This window comes from Cygnus olor, chromosome 21 (genome assembly GCF_009769625.2).
Source record: "Cygnus olor isolate bCygOlo1 chromosome 21, bCygOlo1.pri.v2, whole genome shotgun sequence".
Lineage (NCBI taxonomy): Eukaryota > Metazoa > Chordata > Aves > Anseriformes > Anatidae > Cygnus > Cygnus olor.
In genome coordinates, this window is record NC_049189.1 from 8,310,386 (window position 1) to 8,333,362 (window position 22,977).

The following is a 22,977-nucleotide window of genomic DNA, read 5'->3' on the forward strand; positions in this document are numbered from 1 at the left end:
TGTGACAGAGGATCTGCAGTCCCCCCACCAATCATCAGGCCTTGGTAACCCATTTCATTTCCTGCAGCGCAGTGCTTCCTAAGAGCCAAAACAGGGCAGTGGATAGCTTGGGGGCTCCAAAAGAAGATGGAGCTCCTTCCTTAGGAAGGCAACAACTGGCAACAGCTGCAAGGTGCCCTCCATGAGGCTTGGCTCCTTGCTTTGTGAAACCCTCTGAGATCATTTGCAAGGTGGGACAAGTAAATAATTGCTATCAATTATTCTGACCCTTCTGCTGGCTGTCTGTCCTGCTTGCTGCAAAATTAATTCTCGAGTTCATTCCCCCCTTCTGGAGAAATACATCTACTGGAGGAAACCAGCTGATGGGAGACGCGTGCCTCGGATCACAGAGGACAAGGCAGTCCTGCTGGCATTTCAGAATGGAGGTGCTGAAATCATCTAACCTCACCTTAATGAGGGAGACATTTCATCCCATGACCCATACCAACTATACATAAGGATGGATGCAACAGGATGCACAAATGGGACGGAAGGCCAAAAGTCAGCGTGACAAGTCATTAAGCAGATGCTTGCTCTTAACTCACTTGTTCCATGAGAAAGGTATGTACATCCTCCTCTTCAGGTAAGTAGTCCCTCCAACTGAGGCCAGTCTCCCTCCATAAGGCTCCCACTTTCTTATGGCTCTGAAATACAAGCAGCTCGGTCATTTGAAAGACTTGAGACACTACCATGGGAGCTCACACAATCTGGAATGGTGCAGCTGTGTCAGGAGAAATAAAGAACCGTTCAGCCACCAAACGAGATGCCTAGCAATAAGGTGAAAACGTCTGGAAATCCCGTGCAAGAGAAAGCATATACACAATCCTGCCACACGTATATGTATCTTGTAAAGTGGTCAGATGCCACGGTGGTGGGTAATAAACAAGGCATAACGTGACACATGGGGTGTGCAACAGCTTCAGCCAGAGGCTACCTATGAGAAGGGACACATCTGAATAAGGCACAGTTTCCCATGGCCATGACAGAGCTGGCAGTTCGACAACTTCAATTCTTCTCCTGCCTCTGCCATTAACTTCCTCCATAACTCATTCCACCCTGCGCTGGTAAGTTAGCTATTTTTTAGAAAATAATTATTTACAAGACTGTTTTCTGTGCAGAGATCAAACCTCAAATTCAGGTACATGATACCAAGTTCACCGTTCAATTTTGAGAATTTGCAAACCTTGAGGAAAAACTCCTTTGCAGTACATATACTACCAACCTATGTTGCACTGGCCTTTTGGTATCCTGCCCAACGTGACATATGTACAATTCTGACAAGAATAAAAATCCTAGTAACAACCAGCTCTTTTCCCTCAAATGCTTTGCAAAAACTTTTACCTCATAGCACCTGCACAAGGGACATCGCTGTGTAGCCTAGGTTAAACACTGATAAAAGCAGCTTGATTTTCCATTTACAAAGCAAATTACAATCTTAAATTTACAATGTGGATTATTAAATGCTACTTGTGCATAGTTCCTGGTACAGTTCATCAGGATCTGAATTAGATGACTATTATTGCATTAAAACACCTAATCTGAAATACCCAAGTCCAAGTATTGGACCGGACAAGATAGAGTTATAAAGCTATGGCAGAAACCCAAGCCTGTCTTTCAAATCTTCAGAGCACAGCAGCTTTTCTCTCACAGAAAGAGGAAGGAAAAACAAAACAAAACAAAAAGCAATCAAACGAAAACGAACATGACTGTCCAAACAAGCATAAGACTAAAATAAATTAAAAGCCACTATTTGTACTGCTAGCCTGAAATGCTCCTGGAATAATCACCCTTATTTGAATGCATGCTTAAAAAAAACAAAAAGGCAAGTGAGGGATTTTACAGGGTTTAAAATAGACACTATCCAAAGTGCAGTATTTAGCTGGATTTAAAAAAAAAAAAAAGACAAAAATGGAGACAGAGTTATAGGGAAATCACCAAACTGTTTGTACACACGACTGTGAAATGTGTAAGAGAGCTCTAGAAGTTACAGGGTGAAAAGGTGTCACTACCCCTAGTGATGGGTGAGTCTTAAGAGTTGGCAGGTTTAGTTTGGATAAGCACCCAGAAGTCTGAGAGGCCATCTGGAGCTTATCTGAACTCTCAGAACCTCTCCGGTCTGCAAGAACAGCTCTCTCGCAAGATTTCCGGCACTTGCTGCTTCTGGTCAGCCCAGAAATACCTTGAGAATGTCCCTCTTGCAGTATTTCAGCACCCTAGCTTCTGGAAGAAGCCAGGTGCAAAGGTACCTGCAAAAGGGAAAAGTGATGAGAAAAAAGTAGTTAACTTTCTGGAACCTCGGAAGGCTTGGTTTGAAACCAGGGATGAAGAAGCAGGTTTCCTAGGTTATCTGGACTGGCTGGTCCATCCCTAAATATCTTCTTGTGGGAAATGTGAGCATGTAGGCTTCATGCATAAACATACGCTTGTTGCATCCAGCTCTTATCTACAGTACACCTGGATACTTACCATTTGTTTGCATAGAAGGTGCAAGATTTCAGCAAGCAAGACCCCGGCTCTTCCCACAGGAAGCAAAGGTTTGCTAAATTCTCTAGAATGGAAGAAAAACAGATATTTTTTCTTATAATTTGAATCATTTCTGAAGACAGTTAAATTCTCATAAAACAGCGCTCCAAGTCTGGAATGCAAGGCAAGGGGTAGTGATCAAACTGAGGCACGAAAACAGCTTTAACTTCTGCCAAGGATAAAGGATTTGATCTAGCTAGCACTGATGATAAAATGGACTTCAGTGACGCAGTGCACTTCCTACAACAGTGCTTATTACCAATATATTTTTTTCATTTTTAAGTGAGTTCAAATCCACTCATTTTTTGTGGGATGTTGCATTCAGGTAGGAGGACCCTAAAAGGTAAGAGCTTTGGGGGGAAAAAAGGCTATTATTTTCTTAATACAGTACTTACAGGAAAAAGGAACCATTCAGTTGACTTCTAGTTAATCCCCCAAATGTATAAGGACATGTACAAAATAGAGGAACTTTGGTCCTGGAAGCAGTTTCCAGTCTTGCCAACAAGGTTTTGTGCCCGTGTTTAAGGCAATGCCCAGACAGTTGTTACTACACTCCAAGACAAAGACATGTGCATGATACCTTGCTCTCACAAAATCCAATTCTCAGAGCTTCAGTGTGCTTTTGACTGACACTGACTGTACATCAGGTTATTTTTTAGCTCAACTGAAACAAACAGGATTGTAGTTTACTTATAGATAAAACTTTCACCCCTGAACGATGTCTACAGAGCAGCAAGCTCCCTTCCCATCACAGCTTTCCTTTTGGTGCAAATCAGAAGTCCCAAACAGCATGCAGCAAGCCCTGCAGCAACTCATATGAGAAGCTGAGCCTTTAATACTATTCGTCTTTTATCTGCTGATGGGAACCATGTTGTCAAAATACCATGGCATAGCCAGGCAGATGGCTCTGGCTCAAACGCCACTGAAAAAGAGCAGCAGTACTTACTGCATAAGTTCTCTCATAGAGATTCCTCCTTCTTTTAACATGGGGGTCACCAACTCAGCTAGGTACAACCAAATATGGGGTATATCTATGGCCATATCGTCTGCCATCTCCAAGGTATCTGAAAACCTTTAGGAAAAAGAAGAAAAGTGTAAAGCGTTAAGTACAACTCAAATTGAGGCTTTTCCTGCAAAGTAAATGTCTACATTTAAAAAACACTTTGTTAAAAGAAACCAAGATAACGAAGAATACTATTGATGTGTTATGCTTTCAAGTGATTCAAAACTGTTAGGAGTAAATTTCTCACTACAGTAACACGCAGAGCATGTGGGAAATGCATTGTCTTCTGTAAAACCAGTAGGTAGAGACAACACATCCAGGAAAGTTTCATATACAGTAATTCTTATATCCCAGGAACAAGCTGTTTGCTAACCAGTAAAAACCTGTAAATGTAAACAGCATTTTTGTCTTTAAAAGATCTAATAAATTGAGCCTTCTTAAAAAATCCAAACATTTACAGAAGGGGGATTAATAATAACATAGGCCCAAATGTAAGGCAATCAGCAAAATGTTGATAAATAAGTAAAACAACATAAGAGAAAGTTCAACACACAAGAGGGTGGTTGGTTTCTTCCTCCACAAGCTATTTGCTCAAACCAGTTAGAGAATGGTCATCAGGAAAAGAAAATGCAGCAGGCTGAATTACAAAACTGCTCCCCAACTCTGGATACGGTTTCCAGAATTGTTCAAAATTTTTCTTTTTGATAAAAGCCTTGTAGGTAGCTTCACTTTTCATGCCTGGTACAAGATGATCACTTTTCTGGCTCTCCTGCCAGTTCTGGCTGTTGTCCATTTCTCCCTTAAAAGCTCAAAAATTCTGGGGTCCAGCTTCCAAGCAGGAACCGTCACCTTGGCTTGTCTCTATGTCCTCTGCCCCTAGTTCAACCCAGTTTGCCCGAGCACTTTTGCCAGAATTTGGTTTCCTGCTGTGTATCTCTCCAGACCTGTGCTGGGACCAGCAATCATCCCATAACCCCTAATTACAGGGTAATTTGTCTTGCGTGAATAATAGTAGTGGTTTATGGTGTTCTTCTCATGTGCCCACTGAAAACCATGGTGGGCACTCGCCCTTTCATCAACTTCAGGACCTATTTTACTTTGTTTATGCCATATTCAAACCACACATCCCACTATTTCATCACAATACTACTTATTTGGCATCACAACTACTTGTCCACACCTTAGGAAACACAGGGACGGCTTTAATCACAACCCGTTATGGGAATGTATCGCTTCAAACATCAGCAACTGCATGGACAGACAAGCATACTCCATGGGGATGTATTTCGTACTGCTACTCTATACAGTTTTGAACTTAGGCTGCCTAAACTTTTCCCGTGAGCCACTCAATTTCATCATAATGAAATTCACTGCCAGATGTGGGTGCACGGGGATCACCATTGGAGCTGTCAGCAGTACCACAGTGAGACAAGATTCAAATAAAAGCAGCAAGACAGGGCAAGGTATGCAGAAACCCAGCGTCTGAAAGCATTATTTTATCTTCTTGTTCTCTGGCTGCTTTTCACAGCTATCCATTTCAATCAGCCTGTTCTAAGCCCTAGCAAGGACTGAGCGGTGCCAGGGATCCCTCCTGGGTTCCTTTTACAACCGGACAGCACTCACATCCAGAGGCAGTTACCATCTGAGAGCTGAAATGAGCCAGCAGCCGAAACTCAGTTCTCTGAGGAACACCTTTCCCGTCTGAAACCACACCTGGCGTGTGTTCGCCTTCACAGACCCCTGAGGCCACGTCTACACCCTGAAGTTGAGTTGTCCCAAGCAATGGCACTGTATGGGCGAAGCCTGTTTTCACCAGTGCGAGGGTGGCTGCCATTCTGTGGATGCTCAGGACTTCAGACTATGGAGCTTCCAGGCACTAATGTCACATGAAGGTTTTTATCTTCTTCCTCCCCTTTTAATCATATTTAATGATTTGCCAAAAGCCAAACATTGACAAATACATTGCAAAATGGAAAACTAAACACACACATTTAAATATACACCTCCATATTTGCTTAGAAATAAATACTTACATAAGTACAAAAATATTTACTTTCATTAAAGCATCTGAAATAGTTAAAAATACACTAAAATATTTATATTACTGTCAGTATACCCAGGTGGAAATGCTCCTTCAAAAAGGATGCATGGAGAGAATAGGATATGAAAGTGAAGTGGGAAATCATTCCCGTCCAACACAAACAGTGCTCATCTGCAATGAACGCTCAAGAAAAGTATCTGTTTCTATGTGCAGAATACAAACCCCTTGAAGAAATCCTGCTTGCTCAGCTTTCCTGACTGCACCAACTGATGTAATAACTGGCCCATGTGATCCCTGGTGATCTGACTCCTCTCAAGTGTCGACTCCACTCCCACTCGCACGAAAACAGGCAGCAGATTCTGGGCACTGAGCTCCTCCACGCACTGCATTGCTTCCTGTTCAAACGACACACAGGATCATTTGCCTGAACTGCAAACATCAACAAAACAAAACACGAAGTGGCGCAGAAGGATGTTTACTGCTAGGTTAGGGTGCGCTGCTTAGCAGCTGGAGTATGGGATGGGGATTTTTCTGATGGCAGGTCAGGAGACTCCTGGCTTTGATTTTTCTTTTGAAAATGAGTATTTATTGAAGACAAAGGTGCTGAACTAGGCTGTGGAACCTCATCACAAATCACCACTGAAATGGCAATCAGGAATTAAAAAAAAGATGAGAATTTAGACTGTGCAGGCAACAGAATTTTTAAAATAAACTATCATGCTCCAGGGTACAGCTTGGCTGCTAAGTGTAAGGACAGGAATTGTCTTCTGGATGCCACCAAAATGCCTATTATTTCATAAAATATCAAGCCAAGTCAAAAAGACGAAATATCTGGCCTGGCACAGAAATGCCTGCTTACAAAAACACACCATATAAAGAAGCAGAAAACATGGGTACCATGTAGAGGAAAACCTCCTCTTTATAAAGCTTCTACTTTCTGGCATGTACATTTTGCAACCTAAGCAAATAAAATGCTCTTAAATACAGACTTTCAGAGAAATGCTCTGTCACACTTCAAACGATGTCCATTGTCATCTGCAAAGATCTTCCACTGACTTCCTAGGTTCAGCCCAGTGGATCTCAACAGTCTCCTAGCTAAACACATCTGCTCTTTGTCTCAGTTATCAAGAACTGGCAGCCCCAGCTGCATTGCTGGAGGCCCCAGCTGGCTGCTTTCCGCAGGTCAGGATTTCGGCAGTCCCAAACCGCGTGCTCAGGTCAGAGATCAGAGGTGCCTGACGGATCCCCGCGTCTCCAGGACAGAGAGGTGACCATGCCGCTGGTCGGACCTGCTGGCACTGGGCACTGACGTACAGCTCAATGGCTTTCATTTACAGGCAGGTGAAATAGCAAAGGCTAAACTCAACACTATTCCTTTGCTATAGCCTACATTAACATAAGCACTCATATATGGCCTATTAATATGAGTTTAAGCTGTGTTTGTCAGAAACTTTGTCACATACCACATATGAAGGGCATTGAGATTTTAAAGTTATCAAGTAACTCCTTACTGCAAATGCACTGCCTCAATCTGATGTCCTTTTTAACCAGATGGACACTTGTCTAACACAAGTCAACTGTATTCCCATCCAGACATAAAAAAAAAAAAGTCATCGTATTTACAAGCACAGAAACTGAAGCACCTCTTTTAGCCCTGGACATCCAGGGGTTAGACTTTGAAGTCTACCTGAAAAAGGACCGGAGACTACTTTGTTAACTGGCCCAGCTGTCCTCTGCCTCCTCCTGCTGAGATCTGCCAGGCCAGCAAGCTGAGGGATATTGCAAATCAAAGAGTATTTTTTCTCCAAATCAGAATTTTCTCCTGATAAGAACTCTGAGGCAAGCTTGTCCTGGTAACTAGATGTGAGCCCCAAACAAGCTATAAGGATATTACCCTTCCTGATTTTAATTGGGAACACTATAAAGTGCAAGAAGCAATACTATTTTTAGGGTGCCAAACTGGGAATTTCCTAGCACTGTCATTTCAAACTTTGTGTGTTTCTAGAATTTATTTCAGCAAAAGATCAAACCATTTGGTTCTGCAGCGAATGTAATACTTCTTGTAAACTCCCTGGACAGGCTAAAAATCCATTTACAAGGGAAACAAAATTGCAACCTTTAACTAGGAAGTGATGACAGCTGCTCAGTAATTTTCAATGTTTATTAAAAATACTCTAGAGTGGTTTGTTCAATATTTAGTATTGCTTTATCTGCCTCCAGATCACAACAGCACATACTTTGATAACTAAATGAAAACCTCAGTTTATTTTCCCACTAGCTTTTCTGCTTCCAAAATTGCAGTTATTATGGAGCTGCTCAGTGATTCATGACAGAAACACATACATCTTCCTACTTAAAACACACAAACTGGCCTATTTTTCCTACTACCAGCAGGGCAGAAAACACTCACGGAGCAGCTGCCACCCAAATTTTAACAGGCTCCACTGCTTCTGCTACCTCTGTGAGAACCGGGTGCTTCCACTGCTCCTGGAGAGAAAACGCTCTCAAGCCCCACAGCTGCAGATCTTTCTGCTACACAAGGTTCTCATTTTGCTTACCTTAAAATCATTAATATGCAAGAACTCATCAATGATAGATTTGCATTTTCTCTCTATTTCTTCTTCTGATAGCGAAGGCTTTTCTTGCACTGGAGCTGGGGGAGCTTCTGGCTTGACTGGTAGAAACAAAAAAAGCATTTGGAAAAGGAAAATCAAAACTGTTTCCAAAGAAGACATTTTGAAAACAGAAGTCAGAGCCGCTCCTGCTGGCTGGCCAGCCGCAGTCCATAGCAAGCTTTGCTGTGATAACTGGAACAAAGATGATTTACAAGCAGGAATGGCGATGGCTGAAATAACGAGCGCGGGGTGTGTTTCCTGGCTCATCATCAGGCCTGCATTGCTTCTTTCTTAGTTACATTTTCCCCTATACGAACTCCCAGTAATGCTGCAAATCAACCTTCTTGTAGAAACAACGGCAGTGACACGGGATGCAACACCTTCAAAGCACTATCAATATTAAATAATTATGCTTTGAGCTGTTACAGGAGCTCTTAACAGTATGCTACAAATTTTAAGCATGCTGACTGTGATGGGCAGCCACTCCAGGTAACCTCCTGGTCACATTCCCAAACCCCAAAACCTTGCTTCCCACGAAGTCTTTTATGAACCTTCCTCCTGAAGCGATCAGTGTGCTGTGTCGTGGGTGTCAGGACGTACTCCTCGCCACTTCTACTGCATTAACAGTTTCTAGACGTTTCATAACGAAGAAGCAAAACGCTGTACCTATTGCAAAAGCTGTGTCCACAGGCAATGTCATCTTAAATGTCCTCAATACTTTCTCACTAACAAATCACCTCAAGCTGGCAGGATCAAAAAGCGGGAGCTGCAGCACTGACGAGGTGACAAGCCACCCCAGTGGGTGCTAACACCACGCTGCATTGAGACCTGCTTGGGATGAGGGCTGGCAACAAGGCAGCGCTAAAAAGATACCGTGCATGGTCTGTCCCTGCCCCAGATGGCTGCTCATGTTCAGGATGGGTAGACAGGGCTTTACTGGACACTGAAGAGGCAACTGCAGAACTGATCAGGGATTTTGGCCTTGTAGATTGCAGCATATATGAACACTGCTGAAATCAATGGGATCTGCAGCATGCAGAAGCTTGGAGGAAATGCAGGTGCAGGAGAAAGCATGTGGCATTGCACTGAAAATGCTTGGCTCCGGAATTATGCCTGGGGACCATTAAAACAATCCCGACCTCTGCTCTGGCCTGGGGAGGAGGCTACAGTACCCCAGAGAGACGGTGACTGGGAACTGGACCCGCACCTGATTTTATCCTGTAGTTGTGATTTCTGTAACCAGCTGGTGATTAACAAACGACAAACACAAACCCAAATCTCCCTTAAATAACCAGGAAGGCCCCTCCAAGCACACAACACGTTGTATTCTGATTCTCCTCAAACCTTGTCTCTGTAACTTATCACGGGAGACAGGTTTAGGATACGAGATGAACTGAGAGGATGCCCCTTGATTTTGGGGACTTCTGTCCCAGAGACTAGTGATAACAATGGGTATCAGTAGGAAGGACAACTCCATTTACTGGTGTTTCACTGGTATCTGCAGCCTTTCAGCTCCACTGAATCCTAAGGAGTTGACGATAAGAGATGATGCTAAGGCCTGTATAAATCAGTCGCGTTACAAACCTTTGGGAGGCAGATCTCAGCTATCACAGCTTGACAATGCGTCACTGCGGGCCAAATACTGACATCACTGCACAGAAATCTGTCACTTTTACTTACAGATTCTCCCCTTAAGCCTTTTCATGCATTCAGCTAGATTCCCCGAGCACAGACGAGCAGCTTACCAGACTCCTTGGCTTTGTTCCTCTCTGCCTCTGTGCTGTTTCTGTCCATCTCCATGCCACCTGTTAACTGCTTCACCGTCTCCAGCATCTCTCTCCGCTGCTCCTCTTGTGCCTGATTGTCGAGCAGCAGCTCTTTACTGCTGCTGCCCCGTAGGAAGGTGTTGGGACGGGAGAGGGAAGGTGGGAGAGGCTTGTCATTCTTCTCCCGGCCCGTGCTCCCGCGACTGCAGAACAAAACCACACACATTTACAGTACGAGTAACCCCTGCTCGCAATTCTGGTGTTAGAAAAGATATTGGACAGCTTTCTAGTATTTGCAGGAAAACAAACAACCAAACAACAGCAGCAAACCAGCAGGACTGTCGTCTCTACTTTTTACAGCTGTTGCTACACAGAATATAATCAAAATCGACTCAAGTCTCAGAGATGCACAAACATACTCAGAACAAATATTCAGAGCGGACAGGCAGAGACATTGCTTCCTAGAGAATACGTGGAAAAGCAACGAAGTCCTTATAGCACCCATTTTAAATGTAGAATGGTGACATTTATGATGTAAAAGCACTGATTTACTGTGAAATACTCTGAGCGGTGTATTTTTACTCATTTATTGAAAAATATCTTCAGAATATTGAAGGCTATCAGCAACAGGTGACAAGGACCTGTCCTGTTAATTAACGTGTCAATGAGTAAGATGTGCAAAATGTTACCCAAATGGAATAATCTCTAGGTAAGCCAGAGTTTTAGGTTAAAAAGAAAGGAATAAGCTTGAGGAAAACTTCAGAGCGACAGACTGACAAAGCAGTATGGCAGCTGGTGAGCGCTGGAAGGAAGAACTAGTGACGTTCTAAGTGAACTGTACATTTATAAAGCATGTCTTGAGTTACTAAATTATTAAGGTTTAATATATGTTTCATGCTACAAGCTGGAGTGGCTGTAGGCCTGGTGAAATCTGGGCACGTGAGAGGACTGCACAGCCTTATGTATGCACCGCATGATGTGGATGCATGGGCAGGCTTGGTCACAGCTAATGGGCAGGGGTCAGGGACAGCCACAGAACTCAAAGAGCCTTGCTAAATTTGTGCAAGGTTTTAGGCATGTTTTCTGGATAAACAAAACAAATGACCTGGCTTAATATATTACCACTGAGTTCAACCTTCACACCTATTTATTATATTTTTTCTGAACAGTTTTGAACATGTTATAAACTACTAACAAATAAATCTTTTAGATAAAGGGGGGCTGAGAAATAGAAACTGAAACACTCACCATAATAAAAATTAATACCACCTGTCTCTCCTATGATAGTATAAAAGATTAATGTGTTTTAAGTTAATTCAAAATACACAGAGGGAAAAATGACCCAGACATTCCTGGAAACTCGAGGAAATTCTCTTCTTTCTGCATGCTACTACCAACTAGAGCAGCAAGTGAAAAGCGCAAGCGTACAGACAGCCGAAGGGACCGAACCTTACCTAGTTAAGGCCCTGCGAGAATCTAATTCTGAGGATGCAGATGAGGCAGATACAGATGAGACTGGAGGCTGCAGTGCAGAAAATCTGTTCAAACTAGTGGCACTTGGTCGTAAAGAGTCTGGGAGATTGTAAAGACAACACAGGGAAAAGGGACAAGAAGGTCAGTAGCTGCTGACACCTCAGCATCACAAAATCATTTAAGCAATGACTTTTTCCAGAGAGATGGGGAGAGAACGCATGGGAAGATCCTGCTTCACTTCATCCCCGACTGTCAGGCAGTCACAAGCGCAGATATCCCTGTAATGTACCAGATTCACGGTAATGCCAGCGTTCCATATGAATGCTGTTTTTCTTTTGGGGCTGTATTACTGTAATGATGCACCTGCTGGTTGTGTCAAGATGAAAAACTCTCTTGGGAAAAAATACTTTCCTGCCTTCTCCTTCTCCTGCTTACCCCCCTCCCCCCTTTCCCATCCTGTTGAGCCACAGGACAGGTCTCACTTTGGAGGCAAACTAGGAGGATACATCTGCTTAGAGCTAATTAGTGGTGGTGGAGCCTTGTGCATCTGATTACTTAAAAAAACACCCCAAACCAACAACCATTCAACATCTATCCCGACTGCACCTCCTGTTTTTCTTTTCTCAGCTAAGCGCACAGCTGAATCTCACCTCAAACAACGGATGCTCCTACTGAGGGTTTGCTGTTGTGTTACCATTGCAGTACAGTGTGATTTAGGAAATGCATTTGTGAGCATTCCCACCCAAATCCACTCCTGGCAAGGACAGCTGGTAGAAAAGCAGAGGGTGAGAACTTGTCCTGACTTACCCATCTCGCTTGCCTTTGCTCCACCACTGCTGCCTTTTCCCCAGCTGCCCAACTGGGCTTTAGGCACAAGCTGAATCTTCTCATCTATTGTGGGCTGTAAAACACATCAGGACATGTGGTTACAAGGGAAAATCTTGCATCTTATTTACAAATGGGCTACTTCTTTTGTAACGATACCCATCATGTGAATACCAAAATACACTTTAATGCACTTTCGGAAGACTGAACTCTAGCCAAAGACAGAGGATGCGACCAACAAAGGTCATTACAAACAGCCTCTTCCAGAGTGTCAATGAAAGACATTTATAACGACCAGGATCTTTATTTTATTAGGAACTGTGAAGCTCACTAAGGAGGAAAAGGTGCAGCGTATCAGTACTCGGAAGACATTCAGCTTGACTGTGGTGAGTAAAATGGTCCTGTGGTGTCCACTCCACCTACCAGTCATGGCTTTGGGGGAAATCTGCACAGTAACAAACAGAATTTAGAGGGCAAAGAACAACAACAGGTTGCAAACTTGGAGGGAAAAGTAGCCTCTTGACAAGAAGAGAACATTGATTTTACAATGCTCAGTAGGCGAACTTATTGACAAGGAGGTTGTGACCCTGCAGATCTCTTTGTACGAGCTCCTCTCACCTCCCAGTAATGCTGCTGTTGTGGAGCTAGGTCTATTTGTACTGTAATTGCACTAAACGGAGTAGAAGGACTTTTCCCACATGAGCTGTAAGCCCAGACAAAAGCAGGCTGAATCCCTCTTGATAATTAAGTTCTGGAGTCTGTTTTATGACTTTCACAAGGAACAAACTGAGCCTGATCTGCAGAAAGGCTGAAGTCTATCCAGGTTCTACTTTACAGCTCTCTGAACATCTGGACACTGAGAGTAAAATTCAGGGAGAGTGACATTAACTGGGACACAGGAATGTCTGGGAATCACCCTGATTTATGTCAGACTGAGTTCTCCTTGGCGACAAATCCCACGGCTGTTCTGAAGACCGTTAACAATAGAATAATCTCCTAGCTTGCCTAACTTGCAGCCTGAGATAAATGCTGCAAAAACATCACTCCAAAGGCAAATAACAGGAAGGTGCTCACACGGAGGATGGATGTGGAAGTGTATCACATACTGACAGATGCAACTGCATTGCATACAAGTCCAGAAACACGGTAAAAGTGGACACAGCTCTTCTCATACTACCTGAACCTTTTAAGCCTGGAGTGCTGCTATCTGTGATATGATAAGAACATGTTGTTTTCAAATTGCATGTGGAATCCCTTCTACTAAGCAGCATCAGAATGGCTCTTAAGTATTTGAGGCAAAGGGTTCATACGGCCAGGTGTTTGACACTCCTGTAACAGTCCTTTGATGTGCTGCATCAGCATCAGACAGTTACCCAACTTGCATTCTCTTTTCATCATTTGATAAAATGCACTTTCTCAACTTAGAGAACTTCTGTGTCACTAAAAGGACACTACAAACCTAGGCAAGTGTATGTGTACTGCTGTCCCTTAGAACAACCAGAATAGAAACATTTAGAAGGCAATGGAGTTTTCCTTTGTGCGTTTTTTATGCACAGTACCAACTCTAGGGATTTAAAATACCTCCAAATCACAAATTTTGACCTGTGAACACTGTAACAGTCTCTCCTAGATGGACAGATGCAATCTGGTAAGACCTTGGCATCTTGTTGCTCAGAATGAGTCCTGTGCTGGCACCTACCTTGGTGATTTTAAGGAACTTGGTGGGGTCCAGCACTCTGCTGTTCTTTGCCCCCTGCACAGTGTTCCAACCGCCTTCATCAACCCGCTGGACACCTGCCAGACAACAAACACAACCACCTTCAGCTCGTCCCCAGCAGGACCCTGGGAGACTCCAAGTTCAACACAAGGAGAAAAAGAGGATGGCATGTTTCTATCCAAGGAGACCAAGACCCATCCAAGTAGTCACAAGTTCCTTACCTTCTACTGATACCAACTTCAGAATAACTAAAATGAAGTCTATTGTATTTTCTTTACGGCCTGTTTTCACAGCACTTTAATAATCCTTCGTATTAAGGAATTCCAAAGATGACACGTTTCCATGCGCTCCTCAGTCCCAGTCTTTGTTTTCCCTGCTTGCTAATCCAGTTTACTAGAACATGTGCCTTTATCCCCAGAATCCGTACTGAAAGTTCTCTGTGCACTTCTGCTCTCACTGGCACTTGTATTCCACCTGATTTCTATTTGTACTGTAATGGATATTTTAACGTCATCCTAGTTGCAATTTGTTTTAAAGCTACTCTATACTTTCACAAAATTATTTCCAGCCTTTTTGGAAGTTGGAATGTTCTGATCATTCATGCTGTAAAACAGTGCCTTGCTGTGGCTGGACAAAGCAAGGAGCACGCTTTAAGCCAGCACAAGGGACTACCATGCCTCAGGAACCAAGAAGATTTGCCTGGTTTGGCCCTATGCCTCTGAGAAGCACCTGTCACTTCAAATTGACCTTCAGGTAAGTGTCAACTTCAAGGGCCAGTAGCAATTTAAGGTAATGCTAGAACGTTTTCTCACGCAGAGTTAACACCTTACAAGACAATATGGTTACTCTGGATATCAGATGTTATTCTCTTGAAATCAGATACTGCTGTACGTAAGAACGGATGGCAAATCTGACTCCTGTGTAGTTACTTGTTACAACAGATTTCTGGCAGCCTGTCACAAAATCAAAAGTGGTTTGCACAAATACAAAACTCAAGCACTACTGGCCTGTGACGTTTATTTCTACCAAGGGATTTGTCCAAAAAAAAACCCCACACAGTCAATCCACAGTAAGATTGTTCCTCTTCCAGCCTCAGCCATAATAAGGCCCCAAATTCCTTTGCTCATTACACTTAGGAAAAAACATACTTTCTTTTATATGGGATTCTGACTATGGCCACTGGATTTGAAATGAGTGAAACGAGCAGCCAACAACTTGGCTTTTACTTTACCCGGTCTCCTCTTCTCTTTGGTCATGAGTTGTTGGACCTTCCTCTGTTCTTCTTGCTCTTCAATCTTGGCTTCTTTATGAATCTGCTCGATGGTCTTCGGGCCTTGGTCTGCTCTCCGCGAAACCCAGTTACACTAGGAGAGAAACAAACGTGCTCAGCGATACTTCTGGGAGCGGAGCATTGGAAATGGGGTATTCCGAGTACGGTGAGCAAGGCCTAACCCTGCCGCCCTTGTGACGTGTTAGTGGGGTGCTCTCAGAGGGACTGGAGGAAGCTTTGTGGAGCTGGGCAATGTTGCTGACATGGTTACTACAGCACCACAGGTCAGAGGTATATACTCTGTATGTAGGCTATGGTGCGTATATTGGTGGACATTGAAGGCTGCGGTGAGGACCTGACTCTGGAGAAACATGACTGAATTCAATCCATATTAACCCCTAGCACATTTCCAGCTTTCCAGTCTTCCTACGTCAAGGAAGAGATGGGCTAGAGGGAGGCTGCTGTTACTCTCACTCTCTGTTTATTATTGACAGTGCTCATTGGAACCCTTCCTCCAAGCTTGAGGAAAAACATGAAACTCTGAAAATAAAGAAGTGACTGTATTTTATCTGGAGATGGTGCTTTGTCACTCCAGGGATCGTGATGGCTAAGACAAGAATCCTGCAGAGAGGTGGAGATGTGTCTCTGCAAAACATTTCTACTGCTTGATGTGTCTATTCAACCATACACTGCACAGATCCATCTATCCCCCAAATTAACCAGACTACCTCTTGATCTTGCTACAACTTCAATACAACTTTTGAGATAATTATCTTTGCGTACCCTGTAGTTGAAACAGTGACTTCAGTCTGTACAAAACCCCAAAACAGCCATTTGAGGTAACAGTAAAACCCACTCAGGGCTTCAGTCAAGTGCTGTCTTGAGGCCAGCACTGCTAAAGCCGCGCTGCTACCAGCACCTGTAAGGGTGAAATTACAGCTATTTGGGAATGTTTGTGCAAGCTGCAGTCACATCTTCAGCCAGCGTACAGACGCCCTTCACTGAGACCCCAGGTCTAACAGCTTGGCTGTGTTCAAAATCCTGGTGGGATTACAAGACGGGCAGGCCCGTGCCTGCTCTGTGTGTTTTGACATCTGCGCCAGGGTACTTCCTACTCGTCAGTTCTGGAGTTTGATGTGGACCCACCATCATCGCACTCTGACAGAGCACAGACTCCATTTGCTTTTGTTTAACACGGTATGGCCAGGAAACACCTAGCAGATGCCTACCTGTAGCAGCAATACGGGCTAATACAGGGTTATTGCTCTACACAATGCGTGTTGCCATGAAGAAGAGCTCTCATTTGTTTTACAACCACACTGACCCCCCAGTTTGTGGGGTATGCTTTGGTCCACAGTGCTTTGGTCCCACCAGCACAAGTTAGTGCTGGCAGGGAACAGCTACACCCCAGAGTGCACAGGAATGACGACAGCTAGGCAGTATGACTGGCAGATGGGAGCAGAGGGGCTGCCATGGGGGAAGAACATCCAAAGCCTGTCGTGGGAAAAAGGGCTCAGGCACATCTGCTGTAGTGGGGCCGGACCAGTGTTATCAGAAGCTGGTCCGGGTGTGTGTCTAACAATAAGCTGAACTGAAACACCCAACGCTTAAAGTATTTCACCTAACAACTTAATACAAAAAAAAAATTAAAAAAATGGAAAAAGAGACACTCCTTATTGAACAGCCAGGCTTCTGGGATGATAAAGGGCACAAATCTCCCCCTAACATTCCACTGTTGCTGTAACTTCCACAATCCCTGATCTTGGGTCAGTGTTCTTCCAGCCTAGACGTGCAAGGGAACATGCTCTGTTATTACTGGAGTTGGTACCTACCAGCCTTAGGTCTATTACATCCTGAAGCATGAACCGAATCCTTGAAGATGTTTTCCTCTCTTTCACAATCTTCTCCATCTGATTAAAATACTGGTCCATGCGAGGCTACACAAGAGAAATGTCATCGTCAGTGTATCTTGGAAGACAGTGAACATACTCCCTGAGGTGGGGAGTCTGTGGGCTCAGTATTACAGCACCTCTGTGCCAGAAGCCCAGCTGGGCACCCAGATCTGCTCGCTGCAGAAGGTGCTTTGGGTCTCGTACACACCCACAGGTGCGTGTGAGTGTGGGTTGTGCAGGCATGAGTCTGCAGACACCTCCTTCATTCAGCACACACTTCCACTGCATTTTTAATTACTCAGATTATCTACACCCTCTGCATGTACAGAATAAATTTGCCATACATTAAAGAAATGGATGTTCTTTTTTTCTGTGGCACAGTGAAGCTGACCTGCTGGCTAGCTGCCACCAGTAAGGAGTCCTGCTCTACCTATCAGCTCCCCCTTTTCGTACCAGCAACACGTGCTCATCTCAGCCCAAGAAAAACTGGCTAAGGGAACTAAACAGTCACAAAATTAACCCTGCAGACACTGATCATTGCTTTACCTCCTGAGCCATCTCTGCTGGGGTCAGGCAAAAGAAGGGGGGGCAGATGCACTGCCTCTGTCAGCAAGCAGCTGTTTAACAGGCTCAGCTGTAGTACAAAACCACACGAGCATTATGTACCATCTTATTTATGCCTTTTCTTCCAAAAAGTGATGATGTAATGAAAACAAATCTTCCCTAAGACGCAAGGTAGTATCATTACAGAAGCCTTCGCTAGGTTTAAATTTGACTTGTCAGGCTCTAAAAAGCCTCTTCGGCTTTTTTAAACAGCTTCGTCTGTTTTAAAAAGTTTCAGGGCAGTTTTATAAAAATGCTTCCCACTCCCTTCATAAAGAACTTGCCAAATCCTTTTCTTTACACTTAAACAAACATAAAAAATTTGGTTCTGGCCTTGCCCTGGAAAGTTTCAGCTAAGCAAGCAAAGGTTTCCAAAGTTAAGAATGACAGGAAAAATATTTAAAGTGGACATTTTCCAAAAATTTTAACAAGAACATTTTAGCTTCAATACAAGTGCATAATTAAGTGTCTCCCTCATTAATAGAAAATAAACAAAGAACTCTCTCTCAATCTTGATAGAAATAACAACCCACAAGGACAGGACCCAGGCACCTTCTCACACCCAGAAACATGACATCTGAAAGCGTCTCCTTGCTGCACACCGCTCCTGGCTGCACCGAGCTGCAGCTCAGGGTTGTGGAAGCGGCCAGTGCAGCAAAAAGTTCACTTTTCCTCTGTTTCTGTGCTACTAAAGACTGAAACAGTGTCCAGGACTTATCCAACATGACCTCAGCTACTGCTTAGAAGTCAAACCCTGTTTTCTTCCCAAAGCACGTGGAGAGATTTATATTCCTCTTCTGGCACTTTCAAACCTGCATCAACACCGCACACGCTGCTACGTAACGATGCGGGTATTTAGCCTGGGGATTAGTGGTAAACTGCGCTGTTTTGGTCAACGCTCCACAAAATGGCTTGGGAAACTGTTTCTCTGAGGATGCCCTATGCAGATCAGGACTGATCCACCGCGATCCCTGCAACCCAGTGCACTGTGAGGGAACTCCCTGCCCTGAGCAGCTGAAAACAATTAGCTCGGTTTGTTTCCAGAGCTGAGTCCAACTGATTTCTGGCAAAATCCTCAAATACTTTTTCATCCCATGCCTGGCTTTTGCGAAGGAGAAGCAGATCGCCTGTGCCAACAGAAGCTCAGGGAGCGCGTAATGCTCTGTGTTACACACACGTTTGTTGGGAAGTCGGGAGGAGGATGCTGGAGCAGTGCAGTTGCAGAACAGCTGCTTCACTCCAGCATAGCTGGAGATGATGACACAAAATAAATGCATCTGCCAAGTTTCAGGTGGGGATTTAAGGCAGCTAACAAGGTGGTGGTTTTTTTAGATTTAATGTGGAATAATACATTCAGTGGTAGAATTCTTCGGTAATACAAACGCTCAGCAGCAAAGAAACCACTTTAATGTTTTAAAAACTACAGATAAGAAGTAAAATCTATTTGGAAAATGAAGCACAGGGTATATGCCAAGCACGTTTAGACTGTGTGCTTGGATGAAATGCTTGGAAACATGTAATGATTGGATAACACCATTGAAAATGGTACAGAACATTAGAGAGGGACTGAGAGGAGGGAGCAAGGCCAGGTAGTGATGAAACATCCACAGAAGAGTGGATGACTTCCTCATGCTGTACAAAAATTTGCGAGGAAAAAAAAATCTCCAATAAAAACACTCCACACCCATTTTTCCATCCCCTGTCCAGCCAGCCTCATTACTCATTTCTGATCCTGCCCTACCTTTGCTTTCTCAAAGTCCAGGTCCTTGCCAATGGTAGTTAGCAGGCGGCAAAGGCACTCGAGGGACTCCTCATCGTGGTTTTTCAGCAGCTTTACCACGCAGTCATGCATGATCGCCTCCGTCAGCATTTTTAGTTTGAAAAGCTCGCCAATGAATTTTATATTCCCAATGGATCTCCGTCGGGCTTTGTCCTTGGCCTCTTCCAGCTCATCATGGAGCCGTGTCTTCTCCTCTGGCTGTAAAACAGAAAAACAGCTCTAAAGAGTATGTTCAAAGAGCACAGAACTCTTCAAAAGAGCCAGTTTTACAGACCTAGTCACTGGTGTCCCTGTTTGCTCTTTTTCTCATAAGAACCAAAAAGAGGTTATAAATACACTAATCAAGGCAAATATTTTTAATTACATTCAGCCAAAGTGACAGAATGAAACTCAGCTTCAATATTCCCCCCCAGTCAACTGCCATCTTCAAAAGGGATCCTTTTCAGAGGGCTCTTTGAGAATTTATGGGGAAATATACCACTTACAGTGGTAGCAGCTTCAAGTTCTTTCTGTTTCTTTTCAAAGACATCGTCGTCAGCTTTGTCCTTTTCAAATTCCTTCTGGCAGCGGTTTAACAGCAACTTGCGGAAATTTACTGTGCTCCCAGGTTTGTCTGCCATGGGCACTTTCAGCTGTAGGAAAAGAAAGAAAAACATCAGCAGAAATACAGCTATACTCTACATACAAGTGAGATTTGTTATAAGCTATCCATTACATTTTATTATGTACTTCATATTTAGCAATGCAAGTTTGCAAGGCCATGACAGTTAAGCAGCATGTCATGATTTCCAGTGGAGTTTTAGATTCCATATGTAAAGTCACACTCAAAATTTGGCTGACACCACCTCTGCCTGGAGACAGATTACATTTCCATTCATGGAATCCTTTAAAAAGGCTCACTGCTTAAGAAACGCTGTTATTACACACCGAAGACCCTGAAACTATGCTCTTTCATTGCATGGCATGGCAAATCATCATCTGGGGGAGAAAGGGGACGTTTTGTCCCAACCAAGCATCTGAAAGTTAACTGTCCAAAGCCTGGCTCTGCACCTTAGGCTTCCCTTTGAAATGAGAGGGAGAAATTGGACTTCCAAATGTGACTCATAGCATCTTGCGACCAGACACAGCAAAGCACTTGGTGCCCTTGACTCCAAACAAAGCGTCACTCCAAGCAAAGCCTGCCACGGCCAATGAATGTAGAGGAAGAAATCTGTGATGTAAATTGTTTTTATTTATGTTCAGAAACTACCCTTGTAAGTCTGCTCTTGCTGTGTTTATATTACTGCTAATCAGTCCTTGGGGATAAGGCGCAGAACGTTTTCCCTGAGGAACTTCCTATCTAACTTTGGCAGCTCTTACCGTTACAAGACATCTGCACATGTTTGCATACGCCACGGAGAAGCTCGGTTCATCAATAGCCTTCTCAAAGACCAGGTCAATGACTCCTTTCAGCCTCTCTTCTGTATCTACTGTCAGGTCTGTTACTTGCTTCATAAGCTGATTGAACATCTGGGGTGTCAGCTTGTTCAAGATGCTTCGTACCTTGCGGAACAGCTCCTGAACGAAAGGAAAACTTTTAAGTTTCAGCACAAATCAAAGAGGCATATGGTGGCTTTGAGCAATGAGCTAGGCATTTTACAGGTGAACAGAGAAGATGTCCTGTAGGACGAGGATACTGAGGTACACAACCACACATCTGTGTACAGTTCAGCTCCAACCATAATTCAGCTACTGGCTACTACAGATCACAGTTCACAGCTGCAGTGCCAGATTTTTGGAAATGCCCAAGCACTTTTTTCCAAGCACAACAGAGGCACAAAGCCTTGCTGTCACCCAACTGAAATATTCTTCTTCGTATCAATTTAACTATGAAATATAAATTCATATGGGAGTGGTCATCATCTCTCTCAACCAGGGGCAATCAACTTTTTCTATATTTAAGGAATTCTTTTTAAAACTGTCGTGATGATAATTAGGTCAACAAGGCTGCTGTTAGCCCTGGGAACAGAATTCTAGTGTTGTTCAAGACTACCTCAACTTATCCTACAAATTAGAATTTTCACCACCAGGCAAATACCTCCACCCAGAGAGGCTGCCCCACAGAGGAAAGGAGGGGGAGAAAGACAGAGAAAGCTTCAGAGAGAGCGTGGTTGGGTTGGGCAGGACGAGCTGAGGGAATCTTACAGAGGAACCTCAGTACTGCTGAGGTTCAGCACAGAAATGTAGTCTAAAAGGGGATGAAAAGCAAGTTCTGTGCTGGAAGTCCGAGGTTGTTTGCTTTAGAATGGAGACTGAAATATTCTACTAAAACAGCAATAGAAAAAACAACTCTGGAGGAGAGGTAGTAGGTTGTCTGGTGTTCCCTATTTAGACTGTCTTAATATACAAGACTGCCATTTAAACTCTGGGTCAAGAAAAAACAGACAAAAAAAAAGATCCAGGTAGAGGAAAGCTGCGATTCAAACTGGAATTCATTGCCCTTTTTCACTGTCTTACACAACAGCAAAGGCAAATGATCACCTTTCTTCTGTTACAGACTGCTGTACTCTCAGAAGTGCTTGCTCATGCTCTCACCTGGGTTTTGACATTTTCTGGGTCCTCGGTTTGGTTTTCTCTTTTCAGGCTCGGCTTCCAGGCGTTCTCTGCCTTCTTCAGGTGGACATCCTCTTTTACACACACAGTGATAATCTTCCTGGGCTCTCTCCTCTGGCCTGGCTGAGATCTCCTCGGTCCAACATTCAACAACTAGGACAAAAACATTCCTTGTTATATCCCCTTTTAAACTCACATCTTGATAAATGTTCCAGGGGCGCAAGCCAACATCAACAATCACCAACTCATCCTAGGACTTTTAGGACTCCCTCCAAAGCAACCCGCTGGTCCAGGTTGGTCAGAGGGAACGTGGAGACACCAAACACGTTTCTCCCAGGCAGCCTTTCCCAACACAGATGTGGGATGACCACTGCCTTCAGGGCTCTGCTTCCACACTTTGGCGATGCCCAAATGCTACTCAAGCGCTGTGGAACTGAACCCAAGTGACCAAAACAGCCTCTTGAAAGCCGGGAACTGTGCAGCTCAGATATTATTGCAAAGACGTATTTAAGGATTAAATCCTCACAGGTTTATTTCAAAAATGCCATCCCAAGCAATCAGGTAGTGATTGATTAGCAGCTCTGGCAAAAACGCTAAGTTTTACTGGAGCTTGCTTCAAACAACAGAGACGTTTAAGACGGAAATTACACAAAACACACGAACAGAGCATCAAGTGCTGCTCCTGCACTAAGGAAACACGAATCCTGACAGGTATGGGTCAAACTCTCTGTAGCTTCACAGAAGAAGAAATGGAAACATGGTACTTTGCCTGAAACAGCATCAAGCAATTCTCTGCAATGCTGTATTTCTCCTCCTAATTAAGTCAGACCTGAAAAAC

At 43.8% G+C, this 22,977-nt stretch overlaps 1 protein-coding gene across 1 annotated transcript in view; it reads right to left on the reverse strand.

Annotated features, from left to right (window-relative positions):
* The window catches only part of EIF4G3 (eukaryotic translation initiation factor 4 gamma 3), a 153,751-nt gene that overhangs the window by 5,874 nt on the left and 124,900 nt on the right, over positions 1–22,977 (reverse strand). Inside the window, 15 exon segments of the mRNA XM_040534004.1 lie at positions 585–683; positions 2,506–2,587; positions 3,509–3,634; positions 5,829–6,001; positions 8,165–8,280; positions 9,967–10,190; positions 11,442–11,559; positions 12,268–12,361; positions 13,985–14,079; positions 15,234–15,366; positions 17,105–17,209; positions 19,509–19,745; positions 20,033–20,179; positions 20,907–21,104; positions 22,122–22,292. Of these exon segments, the coding sequence (XP_040389938.1) occupies positions 585–683; positions 2,506–2,587; positions 3,509–3,634; positions 5,829–6,001; positions 8,165–8,280; positions 9,967–10,190; positions 11,442–11,559; positions 12,268–12,361; positions 13,985–14,079; positions 15,234–15,366; positions 17,105–17,209; positions 19,509–19,745; positions 20,033–20,179; positions 20,907–21,104; positions 22,122–22,292 (2,118 nt within the window).